This window comes from Ambystoma mexicanum, chromosome 9 (genome assembly GCF_040938575.1).
Source record: "Ambystoma mexicanum isolate Mex_15411 chromosome 9, UKY_AmexF1_1, whole genome shotgun sequence".
Lineage (NCBI taxonomy): Eukaryota > Metazoa > Chordata > Amphibia > Caudata > Ambystomatidae > Ambystoma > Ambystoma mexicanum.
Genome location: NC_090931.1, coordinates 656,167,610 through 656,190,577, shown reverse-complemented (window position 1 = coordinate 656,190,577; position 22,968 = coordinate 656,167,610). Strand labels below are relative to the sequence as shown.

The window sequence follows — 22,968 nt, the reverse complement described above, 5'->3', positions numbered from 1 at the left end:
TTCGAGTCTAGCCAACCACCTAAGCCCTAGTCCGGCAAAAATGCACACACAAATCCTGTAATCTAAATTCTTAGAACCTTCAAAACATTGACTACGGTCACTGAGGGCGTTCAACTACAAAGCACATTGAAGCCATCCAAATGGGGAAAGAGCGCTATTTAAACAACCAATATAACACAATATTTGATTGTCCCCGTCCACCAGTAGGCACATGATCGCAGCTGTGAACCCTCTCTAATATATACCATTGTTAGCACTGGTTACAACTGGCCAAGGCTTGGGCGTACAGTCGTTTCTTAAGGCTTACCACCGTCAAGTCTATGTTCATTCTATACTTGCAAATAAAAACAAAAAATGACCAGCGGACTCGTGGATGGTTGAACTGGAGGTAGGCAGTGTAGTTTTGCCAGTGACATATTATGCCAAATCATAATGATGGGTTCAAATGATCCTGGAATCTACTCATCAAACATATTATTTGAGTAGAAAAGGTCTCTTTTTATTGATTGTGATGCATCAAGTCACGTGTTCACCTCCTGGTCTTTAGATCTGGTGTCCGAGCCATGCAGACTCCAACAGGACCATCAGCCTTGGCTTCCATTACTGGCCGGCACCCAGTTCAAGGAAGACTGGCCAACTTTTCAGGGCGCGCATTAATCAATGCCAACCGACTTATCACAGATCTGCTCTAAAATGGAGAAAAAAGTTAGCAGAGCACAAGAGCCATAGAGTCAAAGTACTTGAAACACAAAGGTTTCCAATATCTAACTGTTGTCTTTTTTCTGAAAACGCGGTTACTGTTTGGAACCAACGGCTCCTACAGACTAGCTAACATGCCATCCTATCCCAACTTTCGAAAATGTCTTAAACACACTTTCCAGTTATGGTAATGAACGTTTAATAACTGTCTGCCGTTGTCAGAGGCGTTGTTAGGGGGTGACTGGTAGGGCTATAGCCCCGGGTCTTTTGGTTGTAGCCCCGGATAGAAGCACAGGGGCTACAACCAAAAAGGCTAGCTAGCCCCAGTCACGACATTCCCCAAATTAGCATAGCCCCAGATCTTTTCCAGACCTAGCAACACCTCCGGCCATTGTCATCTCAGATTTATTTAGAATTGCATACTGAATATTATGTTTGATTGTAGAGATATTGCTGTTTTGCATTGCCATGCAATAGATTGTAAAGGCGGTGTACTTTTATCTCAAATGTGCAGCGCTTTCATGTATTTTGTGCGTCTCGCCAGGCCCAAGAGAGTTGAGTGAAAACCTTCCAACTCTCCCTCGCCCAGCACACAGCTTTGGAGGGCACCCCCTTACTCATGCCAGGAAGGGTGGCCAGGAAGGGTGAGGGGAAGCCATCCTACGGTTTCCCCTTGTTCTCCATGAAAGAGTACTGGAGCCTATTCCACTTTTCACCACTTAAAGGGCAGGCGCAGTCCTGGAAGTCGCTCCACACTCTCTAGTTCCTGTGAGAGCAGTGTAGCCCCTGCGTTTTCTAGCACCAGCCTGAGCAAAGAGGTACACATCCCTCCCCATTTTTCTCAAACTCCTACCCATTTCTACTCCCCTACATAATTACTCTCAATGCCCCATTAAATGCACCTCAGATGTTCTCTCAATGCTCCTGCATAGCACCTCTGATATCCTCTTGATGCCCCTCTCAATGCACCTCTAAATGCACCTCAGATGTTCTCTCAGTGCCCCTCTAAATGCACCTCAGATGTTCTCTCAGTGCCCCTTCATAGCACCTCAGATGCTCTCTCAGTGCCCCTCCATAGCACCTCATTCCCATACATAAAAGGGCGATAAGGACAGCCCTATAAATTACAGACCTATCGCTCTCTTGGGCGAGGACAGTAAATTGTTTCTGTCCCTGGTTCCTCAAGAACTAGAAACCTGGACAAACATCGCAGGGTGTTTAGCCAAAAATCAAACAGGTTTTAGAAAAGGCCTAAACACTTCGCTGAATGGCTTTATCAATATCTTGACCCAAACAGCAGTGCACAAAGACACCCCGCTGATTGTTGTGGCTTGCATTGACATGTCCTTGACGTTTGATATTTATTTATTTTTTTATACAGGAATAACAATGCTCTTTTGATCACGGCAAGAGGTGATCGTCTTACAATGGGGGAGTTTGATGGACATTCCGGCCAGGTTGTGGAGGGGGAGTAAATGGAGAAGTCACCAGCGACAATACATACGTGGACTTACATAGATTAAGGACAATGAACATCGGACATTGTTAAGTGTAGGTAGGCGGCTTATATGGTCAACAGGGGACGGAAACTCTGGCACAAACTAAGAAGATGGGGTATTCCAGAAAGCTTACTGAGCACACTTAAAAACATCAATTTGGAACTAAAGAGCCGAATTAGGTTGAATATCGAATAAGGTAGATACTTTTAAAGGCCACCGACAGGTCTGGGTAATGACTCCCTGCCTATTCATCCTCTACGTCTCTGGCATTGGATAGTCTTAACAAAAGTAGCCTTTGTTACAACACATGTAGGGCCGGAAAAAATAAGTTGGTTGTCCTATGCAGACAATGTTATACTCATGGATCACACCCAGATAGGACTTCAACGTTTTCTTACATTATGCTATTGACAACGACTTAAAATGAAATGCTACAAAAGCCAAAATAATAAGATTTATGAGAAGTACCACCAAGAAATATGGATATACCTGGAAAATGGGGGATTTCCCATGAACAATTACTGAAGAATTGACCTACTTAGAATTTCATCTGAGATTCAAGACTACTAACGATGCCTTAATGACTGATGTGGTAGAGAAGGCAAAAGGCTTTGGATCACAGATGAAACAGATTAATTATCGCTATAGGCGTTTCTCAATTCAACCTCTCATTGATTTTTCTTATAAAGAGAAAGTTGTCCCCTCCATCATGTATATGATTGAAATAAATTATCTTGCGGAATGCAATGATTTGGACAAGATAGAGGGAATACTATGGAGAAAAGTACTAAAACTCCCGAATTTGGTTCCCACCAGAGTCATCAGACACAAACTTAGGCTGATATCACTAAAGGCCGGTTTCACTAGAAAGTACTACAATTTTATAGGAACTTTTAAACTCCACAAGGAACTCTTTCCACGCAGAGTTTGCCTTTTTAACAAATATACAAAATTCACCTCAGCTATGAAGATTTTCAAACTAAAAGTTGAAAATATTTTAAGCTCAAATGCATTATCTATAAGACTTCTAATTGAAAATCCATGTTATGTGAAAAACAGGCTTTTTAGAACGGAGTGGGCTGGCACAAGGGAGGAAATAGCGAATTACAAATTGGACAGACATCTTTTCCGGGACATCAGGAGCCATGGTACTATTCCTAAATACTTGATCAACATACCAAATTCGTACTGACGACTATAATTCTTGAGATTCAGAATGAATGTGTTGCCCACAGGTGAAATAAACTATATAAGGAATAAATGACCCTGACGAATCGGGAGTATTCGTCCCTCCTCCCCAAGGGGGAGTCACTCCCTTTGAGGCTAGGGAGGTGAGCCAATCTCCGCAAGACCCTCCCTAGCAGTCTGGACAGCGGGGTCTCACTGGGAGGGACTCCCCCTTAAGGACTCCCATTCCCAAAGGGAACTCTTTATGCAGGACACTCTAACTGCATACATGGGACTATCTTGCATCCAAAACACTGTGTCCTTCTGTTCAGCTGTAGGCAATGTGGAAAACAAGACGGTATCTGAAAATAAAGGAGTTATCACTTTAAGTAGAAAGAGCAATGAAAACGGGACAAGGAGGCCCAAACCAAGTAGAGAGAACGGTAAGCAGGGCAAGCCCCTTGACATCAGAACGCCAAAGAGAGGTGAAGCTGAGTGCAGCCGCAGAGCCTTCGGTACTCCAAGAAGCAGGAAAGGCAATTCAGAGATGCCAAAGGACCGGCAGAGCAGACAGAGGGAGAACCGTTGTCAGGACGGAATCAGAGGAACCGTCCAAAGAGGTTGGGTGGCCACAGAGTTGCTGTGGTGGGCCTGAACCCCTAACTACGCTGAAACCTGAATTATAGGAAGCGCAGAAAGCTTCCACTTACAGCCGATCAGGGAATGCGCGAGCTACAGAGAAGCCGAGACCGGAACAACCAAGAAGCGAAAGCAAAGATAAGAAAATTGACCTATCTGAGTGTCAGCTGACTCCCGCAAAGTTACTCGTGGCTGATGCAGGTACAGGGGTGTGTTGGAGGAGTGGGCAGTAACTGATAGGATGAATAATTAAGCAAAGAGACTGATTGTGGTACATGTATTAACGGAATAACGAGTGAGCAGAAACAGATATCTGAGGAGATATTTAAAGGCCCAAAGCAGGAAAAAGGTTGTGAAGCATTAAGAAAGCAGAAACCACTATCACGGGGAAGAGAGAGAAAACCTCAAGAAGTGATTTCCAGAGAAACAATTGTTAAAGAGTGGGGAGAACCCTGTAAGAAAAGTTGTGAAACGTATTGTGCGTTTAGAGGACAACGTGAAGTACACTATGAAAGAAGGAACTGGGTAAAGCCATCTCAGAGGTGGGGATCTTTCAAAGCTAATAAATCAAAGGAACAACCCAGAGAGAAAGGAAAGTGTTTAAGAGACTATATTCAAGAGAACAATATTAAGGGTTGTTTGCTCAGGAAAATATGACCCACCAACAGGTGGGAAGAGCTGGAGGAGCTCATTAAAGAGGCTTTTCAGTACCAGAGGAGATCATCATGAGGAGTATTTTTGTGATACAAGAGACGAGATATTGCAGACTTGTATGAAACTAGAAGACCCTGGGAGAAGCCGCAAGACTAAAAGGCACAGGCAAGGCCACCAGAAAAGAGAGATTCTTTGGGGCCCCGTTTAGTTATTAGTATTAGCGGTGGGGTCAGATAGACTGAGGAAAATCTTTTCATTTTTGACTTCCTGACAACAGACGACCTTAGTTTCATTTAGTTTGGAGGGAATTCCCCTATAGTGATAGGGCAATCTCGGCCTTTTCCATTTAAAATAAAGCACTTAAATGTCTGTGTTGTGTCCGACTCCTTCTTCTGACCCGCAATCTCAAACACCTGTACATTGTGTGAGGCACCAAATGTCCCGGAATCTCTCCTGCACTTGGCTATTGAATGTCCCTCGCCCGAGAATTTGAGAAGTCAAACCTTTGAAAAATGTGTTGACCATATAGGTTGGGTTAATGCACAATCCTTATGGCAACGATTAGTAGCTAATGAACTCCCTATGGCAATAGCCTTAATCAAACATTCACATTCTATTGTTCTAATTACACTAAAATAAAGATATTACAATTATGACGTTTTGATATACTCTTGCACTTTACACGCGTAACTATTTGGACTTTTAACTTTTTAACAAATTCATAAATATCCGCTAATGTAATATCCGGTAAGAACTCAAGATCTGCTGAATGAAATGATGTTGTTGTGTCTATTCTGTAATTTTAAATGTATTTGATACGTATTTGATATCCTTGTCTACGTGTGTGTACTTGGACTTGTGTGAAAAGTTTCTTTGTAAACTATAACACACATATCATTTACAAAAATACCCCTCTGATGCCCTCTCAATGCTTCTCTAAATACCCCTCTGATGCCCTCTCAATGCTTCTCTAAATACCCCTCTGATGCCCTCTCAATGCTTCTCTAAATGCACCTCTGGCGCACTCTCAGTGCCCCTCTATGGCACCTCTGATGCCCTCTCAATGCACCTGTAAATGCCCCTCTGATGCCCTATCGATGCTTCCCTAAATGCACCTCTGACGCACTCTCAGTGCCCCTCGATGGCACCTCTGATGCCCTCTCAATGCACCTGTAAATGCCCCTCTGATGCCCTATCGATGCTTCTCTAAATGCACCTCTATTGCACTCAAATGCACCTCTGGTGCCCTATTAATGCCCCATAGATGCACCTCTGATGCCCCCTAAATGCCCCTCTAAATTCATCTCCCAGCCCCGCCCCCAACCCCCAAGAACTCCTTCGTCTCCCTCTCCATATCCCTTTAGACGCCCCTCCAGAGAGAGAACTGGAGAGACCCTCAGGACGGGCTGCATTTGGGCGTGCCCTGGTTGTGTGCATCACTGGTGCAACAGCATTGAGGTAAACGGGCATCACCCCCCCCCCAAAAATGTGAGCTGTGTTGACACGACCTGGCTGACCCACAGAGCCGCGGCAGGCAATTAAGAACGTAAAGCATTTCATTGTCAGCAGCTGCGTTCCTGTGCATCATTTTCTGGGCATTTGAAATCCTGATGTGGGTTTAGCAGCGCGTGCATGCCAGGGGAGTGATTGGAAGGGTAGCCAGGGGACAGGAAACAGCTCATTCTCACAGCAGTCCTTACCTGGGTGCTGTCAGACTTAAAGGAGAGAGTTAACTGCTTGTAATATTGAAGCTGCACTAGATTAGTAACCTATCCTGACATTTGAAGGGTTAGCCTCCCCCACCCCGAAATGTACGTTTTGTTGCGCCCCTTGTGTGCATGTGTGTGCCCTCGAGGAGTCTATCAGACACCAGCCACATCTTTGTTTGCAGCCATCAGGGCTGGACTGCCCCACCGGGACACCTGGACATCCCCCGGTAGGCCTCTGGCCTGTAGGGCCTCTTTTTGAGCGGAAGAATACACATGTGTTAGCATAAACACATCGTGTGATTTTCCTCGGCTCCGTCTGGGTGGTTTGCCTTGAATTGGCTGCCACCACTGACCGAGGCAGAGGCACCGTCATTTTTTTTTATCCCCAGCATCTGGGCTGGGCCCGCACCTGTGCAGGGCCTACTGGGCTGGGCACCAGATTGGAACTGCACGTGCCCTACCTACAGCCCAGGCTGCGCCTGCGCGTACAGTGCACACATTAGCAGGCAGGCAGCTGGTCCAGGCTGCATGAGGCCTGGCATTGCAAGCCACAAGATCGACCGATTGTCAGGTGAGAAGCGACTAGCGAGACACACTGCACGTTGATGATATGTATCTCGAGTCTCGACTCGAGATTGTCCACGTAAGTAAAGTTAACTTGCAGTGGCTGCCTGAAATCATTCCCCAGAGCCCTGTTATTGGGCCGTAGAACCGTCTAGGCCAGACTGGGTAGGCACATCGATGCTCGGCTGGTGTGGGTTCAGCAACTGCGTGAGGGAGAGGTCAGCCGAGCGTCGATGCAGCAGGACCTACCCCGGCCTGTCTCTGCTGGTAGGGCAATAAGGCAATGCCCGAACCAAAAACACAACAGAATGCTAGTTTGGGCCCGTTTTTTTAATCAAAGTGGGACACTCTTTTGGTCAATGTGGACGGGTTTGACAAGTTACTTCGCTCTGCAGCTAGTAGTTTTGACCAGTGTTGCTGAATACATTTTGTTTAAATTGCACAATTTGCATCACATTTTATCAAAAGCCTCGCCCTTCGGTACTACTCAAACAGTCCGTCACAAAAGCAATGAATTGCCACTTGCAACTGTGGGCCACTTGTTCAAGGTGCTCGAGATAATGTTATACCCCAGGCAACCCCTGCACCAGGTCAGACTCCGGCCGGTGTCTGCAAGTGGCTCGTCTCAGCCCAGACTGTCTCAGGTGGCATCATCTGTGCACGTCACCACAACACTCCAAAGGTTGTGTACCCATGACACGTCCTCCAGTCCGCGTGGCTGTGGCGAGAGTCACCTCACTCCACCCCTCCAAAGGCCACGTGGGGTTCCCTTATCGCACCACCGAGCACATCATAAAGCGCCAAGAGGTGGCCATGCAAATGACAAAAAGAGCGCTATATATGACCCAGTACATAACATATGCACCTTGCACACAGAATGGGACCCATGGCTCCACGTGCCCTCCACATGCACACTGCACGGAGCACAACAGGGGCATCGCGTGCACACTGCAAGGGTCACCACTGGGTGCAGCACATGCACTCCGGCACACCTTGCAACCTTTTCACGTTCGGAGAAGTTTCAAATCTCCTCTGGTCTGTGATGGTCACTCACTGCTACTGCTGATGAAATGCATGATTTTGTTGAGTTAAGTAACTTAACTTAAAGCCTGCAAGTCAAGTTACTTAACTGAACAAAGTTATCTTTTTCCTGAATCGTGCATTATTTGCAGCGGCAGCCAGTCCCTCAAATCATTCCCCAGGACAGAGCTGTCCGTCCAGGTTCCCTGCCTGGTGGGGAATGTAGGGCAATGGCAGCGCACGCGAGATGGGGGCTATCGCTTGTTTTCTTTTAAAAGTTGTGACTGCCAGTGACGCACAGAATCCTCAACGAGCAGTAGCTGGCCTGGTGCAGTGATTAGACTGCTTGCGTGAGTCTAGCATGGCTCTCAATGATTTCATGTTGATAAATATGTTAATTTCTTATTGTGTTCCGGGTATGGAACGTATAGGGAGCCATGCAGTGTTCGTAGCAATCTAAGCTTTTGAGTGCAATAGGCGCTTTGCTCAGATGTGTCCCAAGACCAACGTTTTTAACACATAAGGCACGAAATATGGATGGTTCCATAATGAGACCCCTCCCTCCCCCTTCACAAGTGGGAGATTATGAGACGGAAATAAGTAGAATTTAGTTTGCCTATAGACTTGAATGGGGCGAGGGATTTTAAAAGGTAAAACTTTATGGGAAAAACATTTGTGTCTGCAAAATCGTGAGTCTCCTTCCCAAATAAGGAGGAGTTGGCATGTATGCTTCCCCGGCAGCAATGTACATATCATTTTGTTGGTGCGCGCCTGGCACACTCACGTTTTACCTGCTGCAAACGTTTCTACCCAGTGGCAGTAAAATGGCTCTTAAACTAAAGTAGTCACCTCATTTCCACAGCATATGTCCATATGTCTTGGCATCAATCAGTGACAGCACCTTCTGGCTCCACTGCTTGAGTACAAGTAGTGATAGCCTACATTTGGTCTCCTTTCGAGTGAAGGGTGGGTGGCACTAGGGAAGGAGTGATGTCAGACCGAGTTATGCTGCTGGGGCCTGCATTTGGCATTATATGGCACATGGCCTTCTGTTGAGGGAAGGGTGGGTGGCATTAGGGAAGGAATGAGTTTCAATGCAAGCCTGCCTGGTCAGAGCGAGGTATGCTACCGGGCCCTGCATTGCCTTGGGAGAGCAACTGCAATTCTGCTTTGCTTTGCTCTGTCTGCTGTTTTTGAGATGCGCGGCATGTTCCTGAGTCATCGTGTGTTCTGGTTATATTCTGGCTTATGTCCATCCACTGTCATTCTAGCATTCTATCAAATGCAGCGTTTACAATTGGAAATGGTAAGTTGGCGTTGCTATTATGAATGTTGTAGTGTGGGTATAACCGAGCTTAATTTATTGACTTATTTTATTTCTTTGATTTGTGTAACACGCCGAGTGACTGAGTTTACTAGATGAAATATGTTGACTGTTTCTTATGAATTGTTGAGTGTATGCGAGTTAGAGCTAAGGTGCAAAAGAGAGCTTTACCTGCAATGGTGAAAAAGACCCAAGGTTCAAATGTCAACAGGGTTAGAGAAATAAATAGGGTGCATAAGATGGTAATAAGATCGCTGTCTCTGTCTTCCCTCTGTTTCCCCCTTTGCCTGGTCGCGCCTTGAAACACTTGTTTTATAGCTGCGTTATAACTGCTTTATCATCAGATGATATCATGGGCTCTGTGCAAGGTGGTAAGAGAGACAGGGAGCAAGGGGGGTGTCACAGCAAGGGTGCTGCCAGAAAATGGCGTATGAATGTGCATTGTTGGGAGGATGAAAATAAATTCAGGGTGTGTGGCACAATGTATACAAGGGTGAGTGAGAGGTAAGTAGGGTGCAGGAGAGCAAGAGAGTGTGAGGTGAGAACGATTGGTGAAGAGTGTGTGGTGAAGAGAGCGGGGTACACATAAAGAAGACCGGTTACAGAGAGTGGGCTAGAGGCAGAGGGAGTGTGTTAAAGAGGGAGTGCAGTAGAGAGAGAGGGACAGAAGGGTAGACAGACAGTGAAGTAGGGAGGTGGGACTATATTAGAGAGAGGGAGATAGAGTGTGATAGGGATAGAGAATAAAAGAGCAATTTGTTATTATTTGTGTAATCCTTTCTCATTGTTCTTTGGATTACAGGGTCACTCACCCCTTTACTGAAAGGTCTCTGTCTGCTGAAGTAGCTGCTATGGGGCCCTTTTTGTGGAGTTTGGCACTGTATGTGCTATGGGGGCGGGGTAGAATGAGGCACACTCTGCTGTGTGGAGGTGTCATGTGTGTGCAATGAGGACCTGCATGTGTGCTGATCAGCTCTTACAGGCAGAAGAGGCCTTCATTGTGCTGTGTAGCCTGAATATGCACAGTATATGAGATGGGGCACTGCTTGTGCTAAGGGGCCCGATGTGTGCCAAGAGGCCCCTGTGTGTGTGTGCTGAGACCCTTTTTGTGCTGAGGGGCCCCTTTATGTGCTGGCAGACCTTTGAATGTTGTGAGGAGATTCTGTGCATACGGAGTGGCTCCTGTATTTCATGGGGCCCACTGTGTGCTTTGGGCCCCTCTATGCATGGTTTCCCATTCGGTTCAAAGTGATGGGTGAAAAAAGATCCATTGTGCTTAAATGTTTAAGTGCAACTGGAGTTGGAAAAAAGATCACCCTCCTTTCCCTGTTCTCCCACCCACCTATGCCACTTGCTAACTCTCTGGGGGACACCACCAGTGCCCACCAATATTTCACAGGCCTCCCCACTTTCATTATCTGGGGCACTACGTGGAACTCCGATGACTCATCCAAGCTCTCCTTACCTGACCCTTCCACTTCCCAGACCATTCCCTGCCTACCTGCCTATTCCCTCCCATGTCGCCACTTACCACTGCTCCCCCAACGCTGTCCCGTTTCACGTCCTGGTATTGTTTTGCAGTATGGGGTAACGCCGCCCTATCTATGCGCCTCTACCAGTGTGGCAAGGGCCTATACCTGCCTGTATGAGTGATGCTCCACTGTGTGCTGATGGGTCTGTAGTTGCTGAGGGGGGGTTGTATATGCAGGGGCCTTTCATGTACCGAAGCACTCTTTGAAAGTGTTGATGAGTCCTGCATGCGCTGATGGTCCCCATAAATGGACTGATCAACATTTTATGTGCCGAGGGGCCAACCCCCGCATGTGAATAAGGCCATGTATGGGGGGCGCATAGTGCGTGCTGAGTGGCCCCTGTGTGTTCTGAGGGGCTCCTGTGCAATGCAGAGTCTCCTGTAGTGCTGATGGACCCTATATGTGTTGGGCAGTCCTTGTATGTGATTGGGCCCCCAGGGGGCCTTAGATGCACTGTTTTGAGATGTGGGGCCACTACCTATGTGTTCGAAGGCCCCTACATGTTTTAGGGAAGCTCAATATGTGCATTGTAAAGCTCTGCCCGGGCCCTTTGAAGACTCGGTCAGATTGTCAGTACATATGTTGGCACAAGTGATGAGATACCTTTGAGAATGAGGTGCATTTGAGAATATGGTGACCTGCCCATTTCTCAAACTAATGCAAATAAAAAAGTGCATTATCTCAGCTGTTTTATTTGCATTCGTTTTTAAGAATGTGCCCCTATATGTGCATCTTGTTCTGTTACTTAATAAGAACATTTGTTACAATCCATGTATTATTTGATATGTTTCTTATGTTTATTGAGACTGATATTGCACTCGTGGTTTGTCCACCTATCATTGAAGATATACTTTATGAGATCATGAACTTACTTACAACATGAATTTTTAAAATCCATATATGATTATAACATGGTTTAAATGCCCTAATTTGGACTAATTTTATTCAACATCTTCTTGGGGGATACTCGCAGTCCCCTCATAGAAGGGTTGGTCTCACGCGCTATGCTCGCCCCTTCGACGAAATATGGGGCCACTTTGAAAAAAAAATCCAGGGCCACTTTTGGTTCCCAGTCCAGCCCTGGCAGCCATTTGTCACGGCTCGCTCCCTTCGCTCCCGTTCCCGCCACTTGGGGGCATGTTTTGGGGTTTCTTCCCTACTGGACATTTTCTCCGAACCTTATGCTACAGTGTCATGATGAATTGGGAGCGCTAAAACCTTATTCCCCAAATTACTTCCCTTCCGGATCCATTCCAGGTTTTTGGCAGCCAGCATGCTACTGCTACTCTAATCAAATGACTATGCTTCCCAGAATGCCTGGCTCACTGCCTCACCTCCTCCCTTGCAGGACAAGGCTGGGTGGAGGATAGGCAACACCTGTGGCTGCAGGTGCAGCAGGCGACACGCCTGAGGGGTGTGCTCGTTAAGCAGCTTTAAAAGCCTCAGTCTGCTTCAGTCCAGCGCTGGTCATTGTTGCAGCGTTCCTGTCTTGACTGGTCCCTTGTTCCTGGTTCCTAGTTTTTGTGCCCAGTTTCTAGTTAGTGTTTCTTGTTCCTTGTCCTGGAATTCGAATTTGTATGCCTAATTGATTTCTGCCTTTTGGAAATCCCTTTCTCCCTTTCTCTGTCTGCAGGCAGCCTTTCTCTGAGCTTTCCTTTTGCTGTAGCCCAATTGCTTGTGTTCACTGTTTCCTAGAAATTGTCCTTTGCTACTGAAAGACTTGTTGCATTAATCTTTCCTTTACAGGTTTAGTTTCCTGCCTTTTCACCTTGGATGGGTGGGAAGGTTTCCCTTTTGGTATCACTGCTCCTGATCCTTGCCTTCTATTGGGATCCATGCCATGTTTTCCTTTACACTTTTACATTTATTTCCTATTTTATTATTAGGTATGGGAAGCTGTTGTAACTAGCTCCTGTGTGATTATCTTTTATTTTCCACACTGTACTATTCCTTCTTGCCTCTTGACTTGGGTTTAGGTATTTAGTTATCCTCACTCTTTGCCTTTACTGCCTTCTGGGTTCTTGTTTGATTTACAGGGTTGTGGGTTAGTACTGACTTTTGAGTGGTCTTTCCGGTCCTCGTGAATACGGACATCCAAGTGGTCTTTTCGGTCTTCGTGAGTACTGGCATTCATGTGGTCATTCCGGTCCTTGTGAGTACTGTTTCCAAATTCTTTATTCAGTACCGTCTAGAGTGTCAGCTTACAGATTCTGTCCCTGCTTGCCCTCTACGTGGGCTTAGCACTGTCAGTATCTGTAATAGCATAGTGGGTAAGGAGTTTGCCGACTTTCCTTTCAGTCATAAGGAGGTTCTAAGTGCTTACCCTACATTCCTTTTCATATAGTGGTATACACGAGTCTTGGGTATTGAATGCACGTTGTTATATTCAAGGTTGTTTATTGTGTATTTTGTGCACATTTCCCCTGCCATATCCATCGCCTTCTTCCTTTCCTGACACCATTAACCCAACGAAGGCCGCCGCTCTTACCCTCACACCAACGTGGGGCTCTGGGTGGGACCCATTGGTGCTTGTTCAATGTCTCAGAGAGCCCCACTATCAGATTAAAAGATGGGGAACAACACGTCGATAGCCACTGCCAAATGTCACACCGCCCTCCCCCGCCCCTCCCAATGTAATCAGTCATAGGGGGCCGTGAGTCTGAACCGGAACTGAGAAGTTCCCAGTCCCCAGCTCGACACGACCGACCACAGCCCACATCTTCCCCATCCTGAGGCCTGGATACGCGCGGGGTTGCACCACAAACCTCAATTGCACAGAAGCCTCCTATCCAGCGCTGCAGAATGCAAGGGTCACTCTGCCAATGTGACAGACCATCCATCCAGGCGTTTAGTCCATCCCGGGCTTTCCATGCGACATAGCCTGCCTGGCTACAGCACTAAGCCTTGTGAATGAACCTAAAGACCTCGGGCTCAGGCTATGCATGTGACAGGCCCTTCAACCCCCCGGGACTGTGCTGCCCAGGTTGCAGCTTCTGGAGGCTTCCAGACCAGGCGTTCTATGTTACAGGGCGCTACAACACATAGGTTCTAAATATGCCACAACACACATGATGCACTCTGTTTGCATTGGGCAAGTCCCTATTTCAGGCAGGGCAGGCACATCATAGTACTGCCCGCAGCCCTCAGGCAGGTTCGCATGCCTGGAAGAGCTGAAGCTGTCCATAGCCGCCATCCTATCCTTGCTATTTTCAACCACCATCTTAATGGGCTACTTCATCAGTGAGGGACAGCTGGATTCAATAGGCCCCTCCCATCTGAGCATTCACTCTCTCATTTAGGGAGAAAACCTACAACTAAATGGGACGGCTGGAAGGCCTTGAATCAGTCATAACCCGCCATTTTGTTCTGGGCAGCATTCCATTCCAGTCCTGCTACAAATGTGAGCACCCCTGCCCCACCTGAAAGACCACCACAAGACCTAAACATGACGGGGGGGGGGGACTTGTGGTCACCTGCAGAGGAGATGTAGCCAGGCAGGCAGTTTGGACGGGGCTGCACCTTTTGGTGGCTGGCAAGACTCATTTCCATATGGGTGCTACCTTCTAGTAGGTTCCATGGCACAGATGTCCTGCAAAATGATGCTATGGAAGGATCCCCATACCAATAAAAATGGTAGTGATTAATTCGAAGCCATGCATCCATCATTTTTTTTATTGTACTCCACTCTCCCCTTTAGAATGACATTTGTCATGTACAAAACATATTTTTTCAACTATCCTCATGTACTAAACATACAGCAGATACTTGAAATTTGCTTTAGAGGTTTCTCAGTCAGTTGTCGCGCCTGCTGCAGAGATCTGCGTGCAAGCTGCAGGTCAAACATTTTAATTTTGGATGAGCTGGCAACATATCCTTCTGAGGCTGATAAAATGAGTAACATTGAGATGACTCGTGCCCTCCTGTCCTGGTGGTGAGGGTGGCAAATAGAGCCACTGGAGGGCTTAAGCCCTGGCAGAACTTGTTCAAGTCCCTGACAGGCAAAAGTAGGAGCAGAAAGGGGCCCACATGTGTAGCAGGTGGCTAGCATTCCCAAGGACGAAGGCAAGTGTGTTCCCTCTTCGCCACCCTTCTCACAAGCTGGGAGGATGGTGGAGACCCCATGGCCACAGGCTCTAAGCCAAGGAAGAGGCAAGTCAAATAAATCATGCTGGTAGATTCCCAACACATAGTTAAGGCCTGATCCCACAGACAAGTCCCCTCGCCTAAAAAACATTGCAGTACATCAATGTAGTTCCCACTGTATTTCACTATACTGTTACTTTCTCCCGGGGACACCATTATTACTTGCTTGGGTGCTATACAAGACCACTTAGATTGCATTAAATAATACCTAAATAGAAGCCAAAACATTTGCCTTTGTTAGTACTTGTTTTTATCAGGACTTAAGTGCAAGAAACAGCTGCAAGGGCTCACTTCTGTCTTATTTTAATTAAAACAGGAACTCATTTATATGCACAATTAAGGCATCATATGCCAGAAGACTGCCCCAAACCCCTACCTATTTTTTATTCCCCACACACCACCCAACCCTACCACTTATATGACTCTCCCCCCATATTGTTTTATGTTTTTCTTCTTCAGCAAAACATTTTCGTCAAAAAGTGATGCGAAATAGAACAGGTGATGAATGAACTTCGTACCTGTCAGGTGCACAGGACTCCTCCAGGTGGGGAAATTGATATTTAGGGACTAATGTGTTTTTTTTTTCTAGAGCACTGGGAGTCTTGGAGATTGGTGATGTCATGAATAGAGTGGGGGTATGGCTATAGAGGGGGTACACATGGCTATATATTACTGCCATCACGTATAACACATTGTACTGCAATAACCCGATAGTACAGACAAGAGAGGACATGCATTGAATTTATCTTTGACACGTCTGGCAATTGTGCATGTAATTTGAATGTTATTCAGTGTACATGTGATCTGCATGTAAAGTATAGCAGAGCCCTCAACTGTAGACAGTTGCCCTAAGGGTTGATAGACTTTGCATCATACCCATTGTCCCTCTTGAGCTGTAACCCATAGAATACATCTGAGCCCCATGAACATTTCAGTTCAGCTTTCACATAGTCTTTGACATAGCAGTCCTCTCTGTGCCTGAACGTAATGCTCTGCGTGATTTTTATAATGTGTTAAACTAGTCATCTCTGCTAGTAATTGAATAGTCACCTAATTCTAATTACTGTTTGTACACAATGTAATGCTCTTTTTATTTTCATATTTGCATAGACCATGGTCTTCCAACCCACAACTTTTCGAAGCCATAACAATGGCAGTAGGTGCTTTACAAATATCAAATAACATACCATAACATAACATTATTTTGCTCCACTGCGATAGTGGCCAAGATGGTGCCAGGTATCTTCTCCCAGGGGTATTTGCTCCCAATGCAAGGTGGTTCTCTGGGACTCTGCCCCAGTGTCTCTGCTCTAAAATGCACCACTAAAAAGACGTCTGCATGGCTACACCGGGCATGATACGTAAATATCCACTGGGCATTCCATTGCCTGCTCCCTTCACTAACATGCGGACATTATACTCGCTGCAACATAACGCACACACTTGCAAAGCCACCCACGCAACACACTCAAACACTCCTCCCAACACAACGGAAAAACATCACCACTAATCCTCTTACAACAACCTGAAAAATACAATGAGCAACCTTTGTAGTGGAAGGCTCCCGACCAACAACCTTCAACTTTGTCACAAATCTCACTGACGCCATGGCCAACCTCTCTACAAAAAAAGACAACATCATTGTTTTGGGGAATTCAACATTTGGTTCAAAAGAGAAAACGAAACCACTATAAACTCCCTCATCGCCCTACTGGAAACCTTTCACTTCAAACAAATAGTAAACAGTCCCTCCCACAAAGCTGGACACACTTTAGACACAATCTTCTGCAGAGATAGACTCTCGACCGCCGCCCCAAACAGCACCAATTATATGGAGCGATCATCATATGATCCCTTTCACTGTCAAAATCTAGAGCCGCATGATGCCCACAAACATAAAACTTCTGGCGATAAACAAAAGAAACTGGAAAAGACTTGGCCTGGAAACCCTAATGGATATTTTGGAATCTACTGAGCTAAATAAAATGCCACTGAACTCAGTGGAAGGGAAGTTTCACACCTGGATCACAGACGCACTAGATCAATTAGCACCCCTAAAACTCTTCAAACCCACTCCAAAGAAAATTGTAGCGAGATGGTTCACAGAAAAACTAAAAACAAAATGGAAACTGGAAAAAAGATGGGGAAAACACTACAACCAATTGGGCCAAACCAACTACCGACAACAAATTTGAATATGCAAATCAGCAGTCCTGAAAGACAAAAAAGCATATTAAATCACAAGAATCCAATCGGCAACAAACCAACAAAAAGAACAGTTCAAACTCATCAAGGAAACGAAAAGCCCAACTTTGTGCAACAACTGCATGGTACCATCGAAATCCCTGTGTGGCAATATCACTACCCATTTAAGAGCAAAAATAGAAGCAGTACAATGGACCATAGACGCAGGCTGAAGTACCACAAACGCCCTCCCAGAAACCATCAAACCATCAACCACCACAACACTCAATCGATTCAAACCCATAGGCGAGGAAGTTTTGACAAACTCATAAAAAACACAAATATCGCCAGATCTCCCAGTGACCCATGCCGCCGGGTATCTACAAAAACATCTCATCCACAAAACACTCCGACTCCTAATGAATCTATCCCTAAACACAGGAATAGTGCCAAAATCATTCAAAACAGCATACATCAAACCCCACCTAAAGGATGAGGCAGGAAATACAGGAGACCCTGCGAACAAGAGACCTATATCAATTATACCATAACCAGTGAAAATCCTAAAGAGCCATGCCTATAAAGAACTACTCATTCATGCAGAAAGCAACAGAATACTTGGTCAATCCCCAGTCTGCTTCAGACCCATGAGAGGAACTGAACCAGCACTGCTCTCCACATGGGATGACCTCAAAAATAAACACGGACAACAGAACGATAACAGTTCTCATACGACTGGACATATCAGCTGCCTTTGACACAATCAGACACACAATGTTAACAAAGTGACTAGAGGAATGTGGAATTAAAAGCTCTGCACTACAATGGCTGAAATCTTTCCTCACCAACCAAACCAAAAGAACACACCTACCGCAATTTACATCAGACACTAAAATATCACCTCCGGTGTACCACAAGGATATAACCTCTTGCTGCTTCTCTTCAACAGCTACATGACCTTCCTTATGAAATGCACTAAAAACCATGGACTGGCAGCCTACAACTACGCAGACGACACCCAACCCTTCTTCAAGATAACTTCCGGCTGAGACCCTGGCAACACCCTTAATAAATGCCTCATAGACATAAACACCTGGATGACAAACAACAACCTCAGGCTAAATCCAACCAAAACAGAAATAATGATCTTCCCACTGGAAGACAATACAACACAGGCATACCTGACCTGGCCACCGAGCATGGGAACCCAACCGGAGGCATCAACAGTGATGGAGAATCTGTGAATTCTCATGGACAATGGCCTCTCTTTGGAACCACAAGTCAACCAATAGCAAAAAAGCTTCTACCTCCTGTGATTAATAAGAGCGATCCTCCCTTACCTCACACAGAACCCTTGGGATAATCTCCTTGGTGTCATCAAGAATAGACTATGCAAATAGTCTCTATCTTGGAATGCCAGAACGCCTCACAAAAAACTACAACGCATCAAAAAATTCGGCAGCAAGACTACTCCTGAGACTAAATAGAAGAGATCACATCACAGCGGCCCTAAGAAGTCTACACTGGCTGCCAGTAAAGAAACACATTCAATTCAAAGCACTTTGCATTGCCCGTACATCACTGCTTGGACAAGGATTAAAATTCCTCCAAACTAAAATCACCCATTTATTCATTTATTTGTTTCTATAGCGCTGAAGCCCGCAGGCATCAGGGCGCATTACATGAAGACAAGGACAACACAAAAGTGACGGGACATTAAGGTAAGATTACTGGTTCTGGGTAGGTTGCACACCAGCAAGAACAAAGTCCTCCAAATAGAAACAAGACACTACGAGAAAAGAAAATTCTGAGGAACCGCCTTCTCTCTGATAGCCAAACTACGGAACTCGATACCGAAGGAAATGAGAACAATGTAAGACCACCTAACATTCAAGAAACAACTAAAAACCTGGCAATTCAACTCACAGAGCTAAGCATAGACCTGCGCCCCTACAAACCAAACTCCTGGACCGAAGCAAACATGGGACAATACAGAATGAAAAACCAACAATAAAACTACTCAACACCCAAAGATCACCAGAAGCCAACTAACCAACCCCACTTCTCTTTTCCACCCCCTTGAACTCTCACGTACTACACAAGCTCAGGGGGCTAGTAAAACAGCACACCAAATCAAGCAAACCACACACCCCTCTTTAATCATGCTACAACCCTAATATCTGCAGACAACAAACAACTTGCGCAGTGGTCACCATCCCTCCGGACACAACAAGCCCTGCCCACTAACAAAGCGCAAAGAGAAAGCTCACACGCACAGACACTAGTTTCTCCTGGTTCTGCGCGCATCGACAGATGAGCACAACCTCTAGCCTATCCCTTTCTCCCTCACTAACCAACCCTGCACACTTTTTTTTTACAGAGCCACGTATGCGCCTGGAGTCCATGGAAATGACAGCGGCGCTATATAAATCTGCTTATCATAACATAACATATCATTTTTCTTTGTTATGAGCCTAAAAGCCAGGAATCATTAATGACTTCACAAATAAAATTCAAAAACTTGACGTCTCTTTATACTGCCCTGAACACTTTGAGTCCAAAGCAGAGACCCCCAGAAGAGTCTTTGCGTTAACCTCATCTACTTGTAACCATTGTTTGACAAAAGCATGCATCACGCATACAACATTTGCACATCAAACAAACACAGGAAACACTCATGCAACACTTAAGGAGATCTGTGATTTTTGAGAGGAGAGGGCTACCCGTGCATTGTTTGCCATGTCTGCTGCAAGGGGCGCAACTACAATGGAAAGTTGGGGGTAGGGCCGCAGAGGAACACAACAAATGCGGCTTTGTCAATTGCTAGTCCATGGTGAATGTCCATCTGCATTCTGTCATCATTTCATGTACCAGTGAGTGGCACAGTTGGGGTGTCTTTGAGGTGTCAGGGGGCAGTCAGACTGGAGGTTCCGTCAGCAGAATTGAAACTGTGGATCCTGAATTTGCCCCATGGCACAGTGTTACCTAATGCAGCATTATGTAGTCTGACATCCTATAACATGGCATAGTAAGGGATAACAGCTGAAGGAAAAATATTTTGCATCGATATAAGCTAATGCATGTGACCAACTGGGATGTTTCCAAGTGACAAGTGTTGTCCCAGTTACTGGGTGATTAGTTGGGCAAGACATGGTAACAACAACCACCTCAAAATCATTCTATCTTCCAACCGAACAGACAGGACTTGTCGACACACAACTCCAGCACCAAAACAACACCGATTACACAATGGAACGTAAACTTCATTTTGTGTGGTAACCTACTTTATTTCCACATTTGCTCATAGGAAAGGGGTTGGGCTTGCTGAAAATGTGTACTGTGGGGCCCCTTTGAACATTATTTCCCGGGTCTCTTTTGGTTGCCGGTGCACCCCGGCACACAGACACGTGCCTACACTAAATTTCCCTATGCATTGCACTCACTCACCACAGATAAGACCAACACGGCTCTCCACACTCCTTAGACAACACTCTGATAGAGACTACCGACAACCACAAAAACAATTTACGTTAGAAACCCGGAGCGTACATTAACCACTGCTCCAGACAACTTGCAAAATATCTAAAACTTCCATACCACAGGAAGCCCTACATTTTCAGATCTGCACATCTCAACATTGCAACAAAGCAATCTGGCCTTGCTGCCGCTGCTACTACGTGAGCCCCCACACCACACCTGTTACAGATCACGAAGGACCAAGAATGCGTGAAAACCGAAGGTGTGTAGCGCAAGAATAAATAACATGAAATGGCAGGGCATATCAACGAGTTTCACTCATTCGCCTGTGTGGCAGTAATCTGCATGGTTCAAGCAGCTTCTGTCACTTGCAGCAACAGGGGAAGAAAATCCTGCTGGTTCTGCCACAGTCGGATTGACTAGAATTTAAGGTGCACTGACTGGGTAGTGAAACTATGGGCCTCATTACAAGTGTGCTGGTCCGGAAAAAATCCCGGAAAAAATGCCCAGACCAGCACCCTTCAAGTTTGCTGGTGGGGGTCCCAGATCTCCGGCAGGCCTGACCTACCGGCAAGTAATTGCCAGAATCACCGCTACCAGTACTACTATTGCCGGTAATTCTAGCAATGCCATCCCATGGAGTCCTATGGGACTCTATCTGAATGAGAACTTACTGGCTCTCTGCCGCTCGTAATATTCAGGTAATACCGGGAGAATGGGCGTCGGAGATGGTAAGCAGTGGCGTCGCTAAGGGGGTACTGGGGGGCCGGGACCCCCCTGTGAAACCCTGTGCCCTCCCTACCTAAGACGAGCAGTGACCATGTTTTCCCCCTACTTTTGTCTGTGCCCCCCCTACTTTTGTCTTTGGCCCTCTCTGTGCCCCTCCTACATTTGATTCCTGGCGACGCCACTAACGGTAAGGCAGGTTTGCCGGTGGGATACGGCAAACCTATAATGAGCACCCATATGTGTATGCCTGTCCAATCAAGTGTTATGGGACGGAGTGTGAGCCAGCCAGTGCAACAATAAGTCGTAATTCCCAGGAGGCCTTCAACAGCCCAAACGGCACTAATGTTCTTGCAGCTGGTGCAGCCCCCACCTCCCTCAGGATGTCCAGCCCCAGCCCCTATAGATAAGATACTCACGTTCTTGCAGTTGGCGCAGCACACCTCCCCAGGCCCGGCCAGGCGGATTACCTCCCCGGTGGGGACGCACTGAATGTGCAGCTCCATAGTGCCTGGCCTGTCCCCAGCCCTCGCCGCACTGCACTGCACTGCCCGCTGCAGGCCTCTCATGGGTCTCCGGCCTGGGGCTGCACGCGCAGCACTGCCAAGGAGGAGCCGGGCTCGTATGTTTAAACAAAGAGCGGCGCGACTCCAAAAACAATCGCAGCTCAAGTGCTCGCTTCCACCGCACCAGGGGTGTTCCTCGATGTGTCGAGAATGTTCCAAGATGTGCTAATTTATGGCCGGCCTCCGCACTCTCATTTACACCGGTGTCCCGGCTGCCTCGGGGGTCACGTATGCAGGGAGGGGGGATCCTTGGGGGCTCTGTCCCGTCCATGCAGACACATAAAATATGTTTAGGGCCCTCAGGGGTCACTGCCCAAGTACACCCCAAGGGCAGGGCTCGCTACTTCCTCATAGTTCGTCTCCCTCTTTAGCCTGTGTGAAAAGTAAGCTCTACTGCCACAGCGCCGCGATGCCCCAGGGCCGCCTGTGCGCTTTATGCATTTAAATAAATAAATAAAAGGGTGGCACGATATCTGCCTTGGTGCCAGAGGGCTGCTGTGCCGTATAGATGCGCCACTGCTGGCAGACATCTGCACAGTGGCATTGCATGGCGCGGGCACCTTAGACAGCTGGCGCAGTGGGCTAAAGGGCCGAATAACGCTCTTATAAAGCTGAGACATAGGGCCGAATAACGCTCTTATAAAGCTGAGACATAGGGACGAATAACGCTCTTATAAAGCTGAGACATAAGGCGTCATTACAGTTTCCCTGGTGCAGTAAAATGCTGGTAATTCTGGCACTGGTATTTTTACCGTACTGGGGAAACACAAGTTTGCCGGTGGGGGCACAGATTTACCTCCAACCATGAGCTGCCAGTAAATCTGGCCCCAAAAGCAAAAAAATGCAGCATTTACTGGTACCACTATTACAAGTGGCGGTAATTACGGCAATCCTATGGCACTCCATGGAATGGGGATTTCCTGCCGTTGCCGGGACCTAAAATATCCCGCTACTGCCGGGATGTCAAGTGTCGGTAACGGTAGGGTTAGTTTGCTGGAATCCTGGCGGAATTACCAGTGGGTTACCGGAAAACTCGTAATAAGGCCCATATGGGCCCCATTACAA

General features: G+C 46.5%; 1 protein-coding gene across 1 annotated transcript in view; it reads right to left on the bottom strand.

Annotated features, from left to right (window-relative positions):
• The window catches only part of MYO1C (myosin IC), a 662,069-nt gene extending 640,195 nt beyond the window's left edge, over positions 1-21,874 (bottom strand). The window contains exon 1 of the mRNA XM_069615425.1: positions 21,757-21,874. Within this exon, the coding sequence (XP_069471526.1) occupies positions 21,757-21,843 (87 nt within the window). The 5' untranslated portion in view covers positions 21,844-21,874. The remainder of the gene's footprint in view (positions 1-21,756) is intronic.
• Between the last annotated feature and the right edge of the window lie 1,094 nt (positions 21,875-22,968).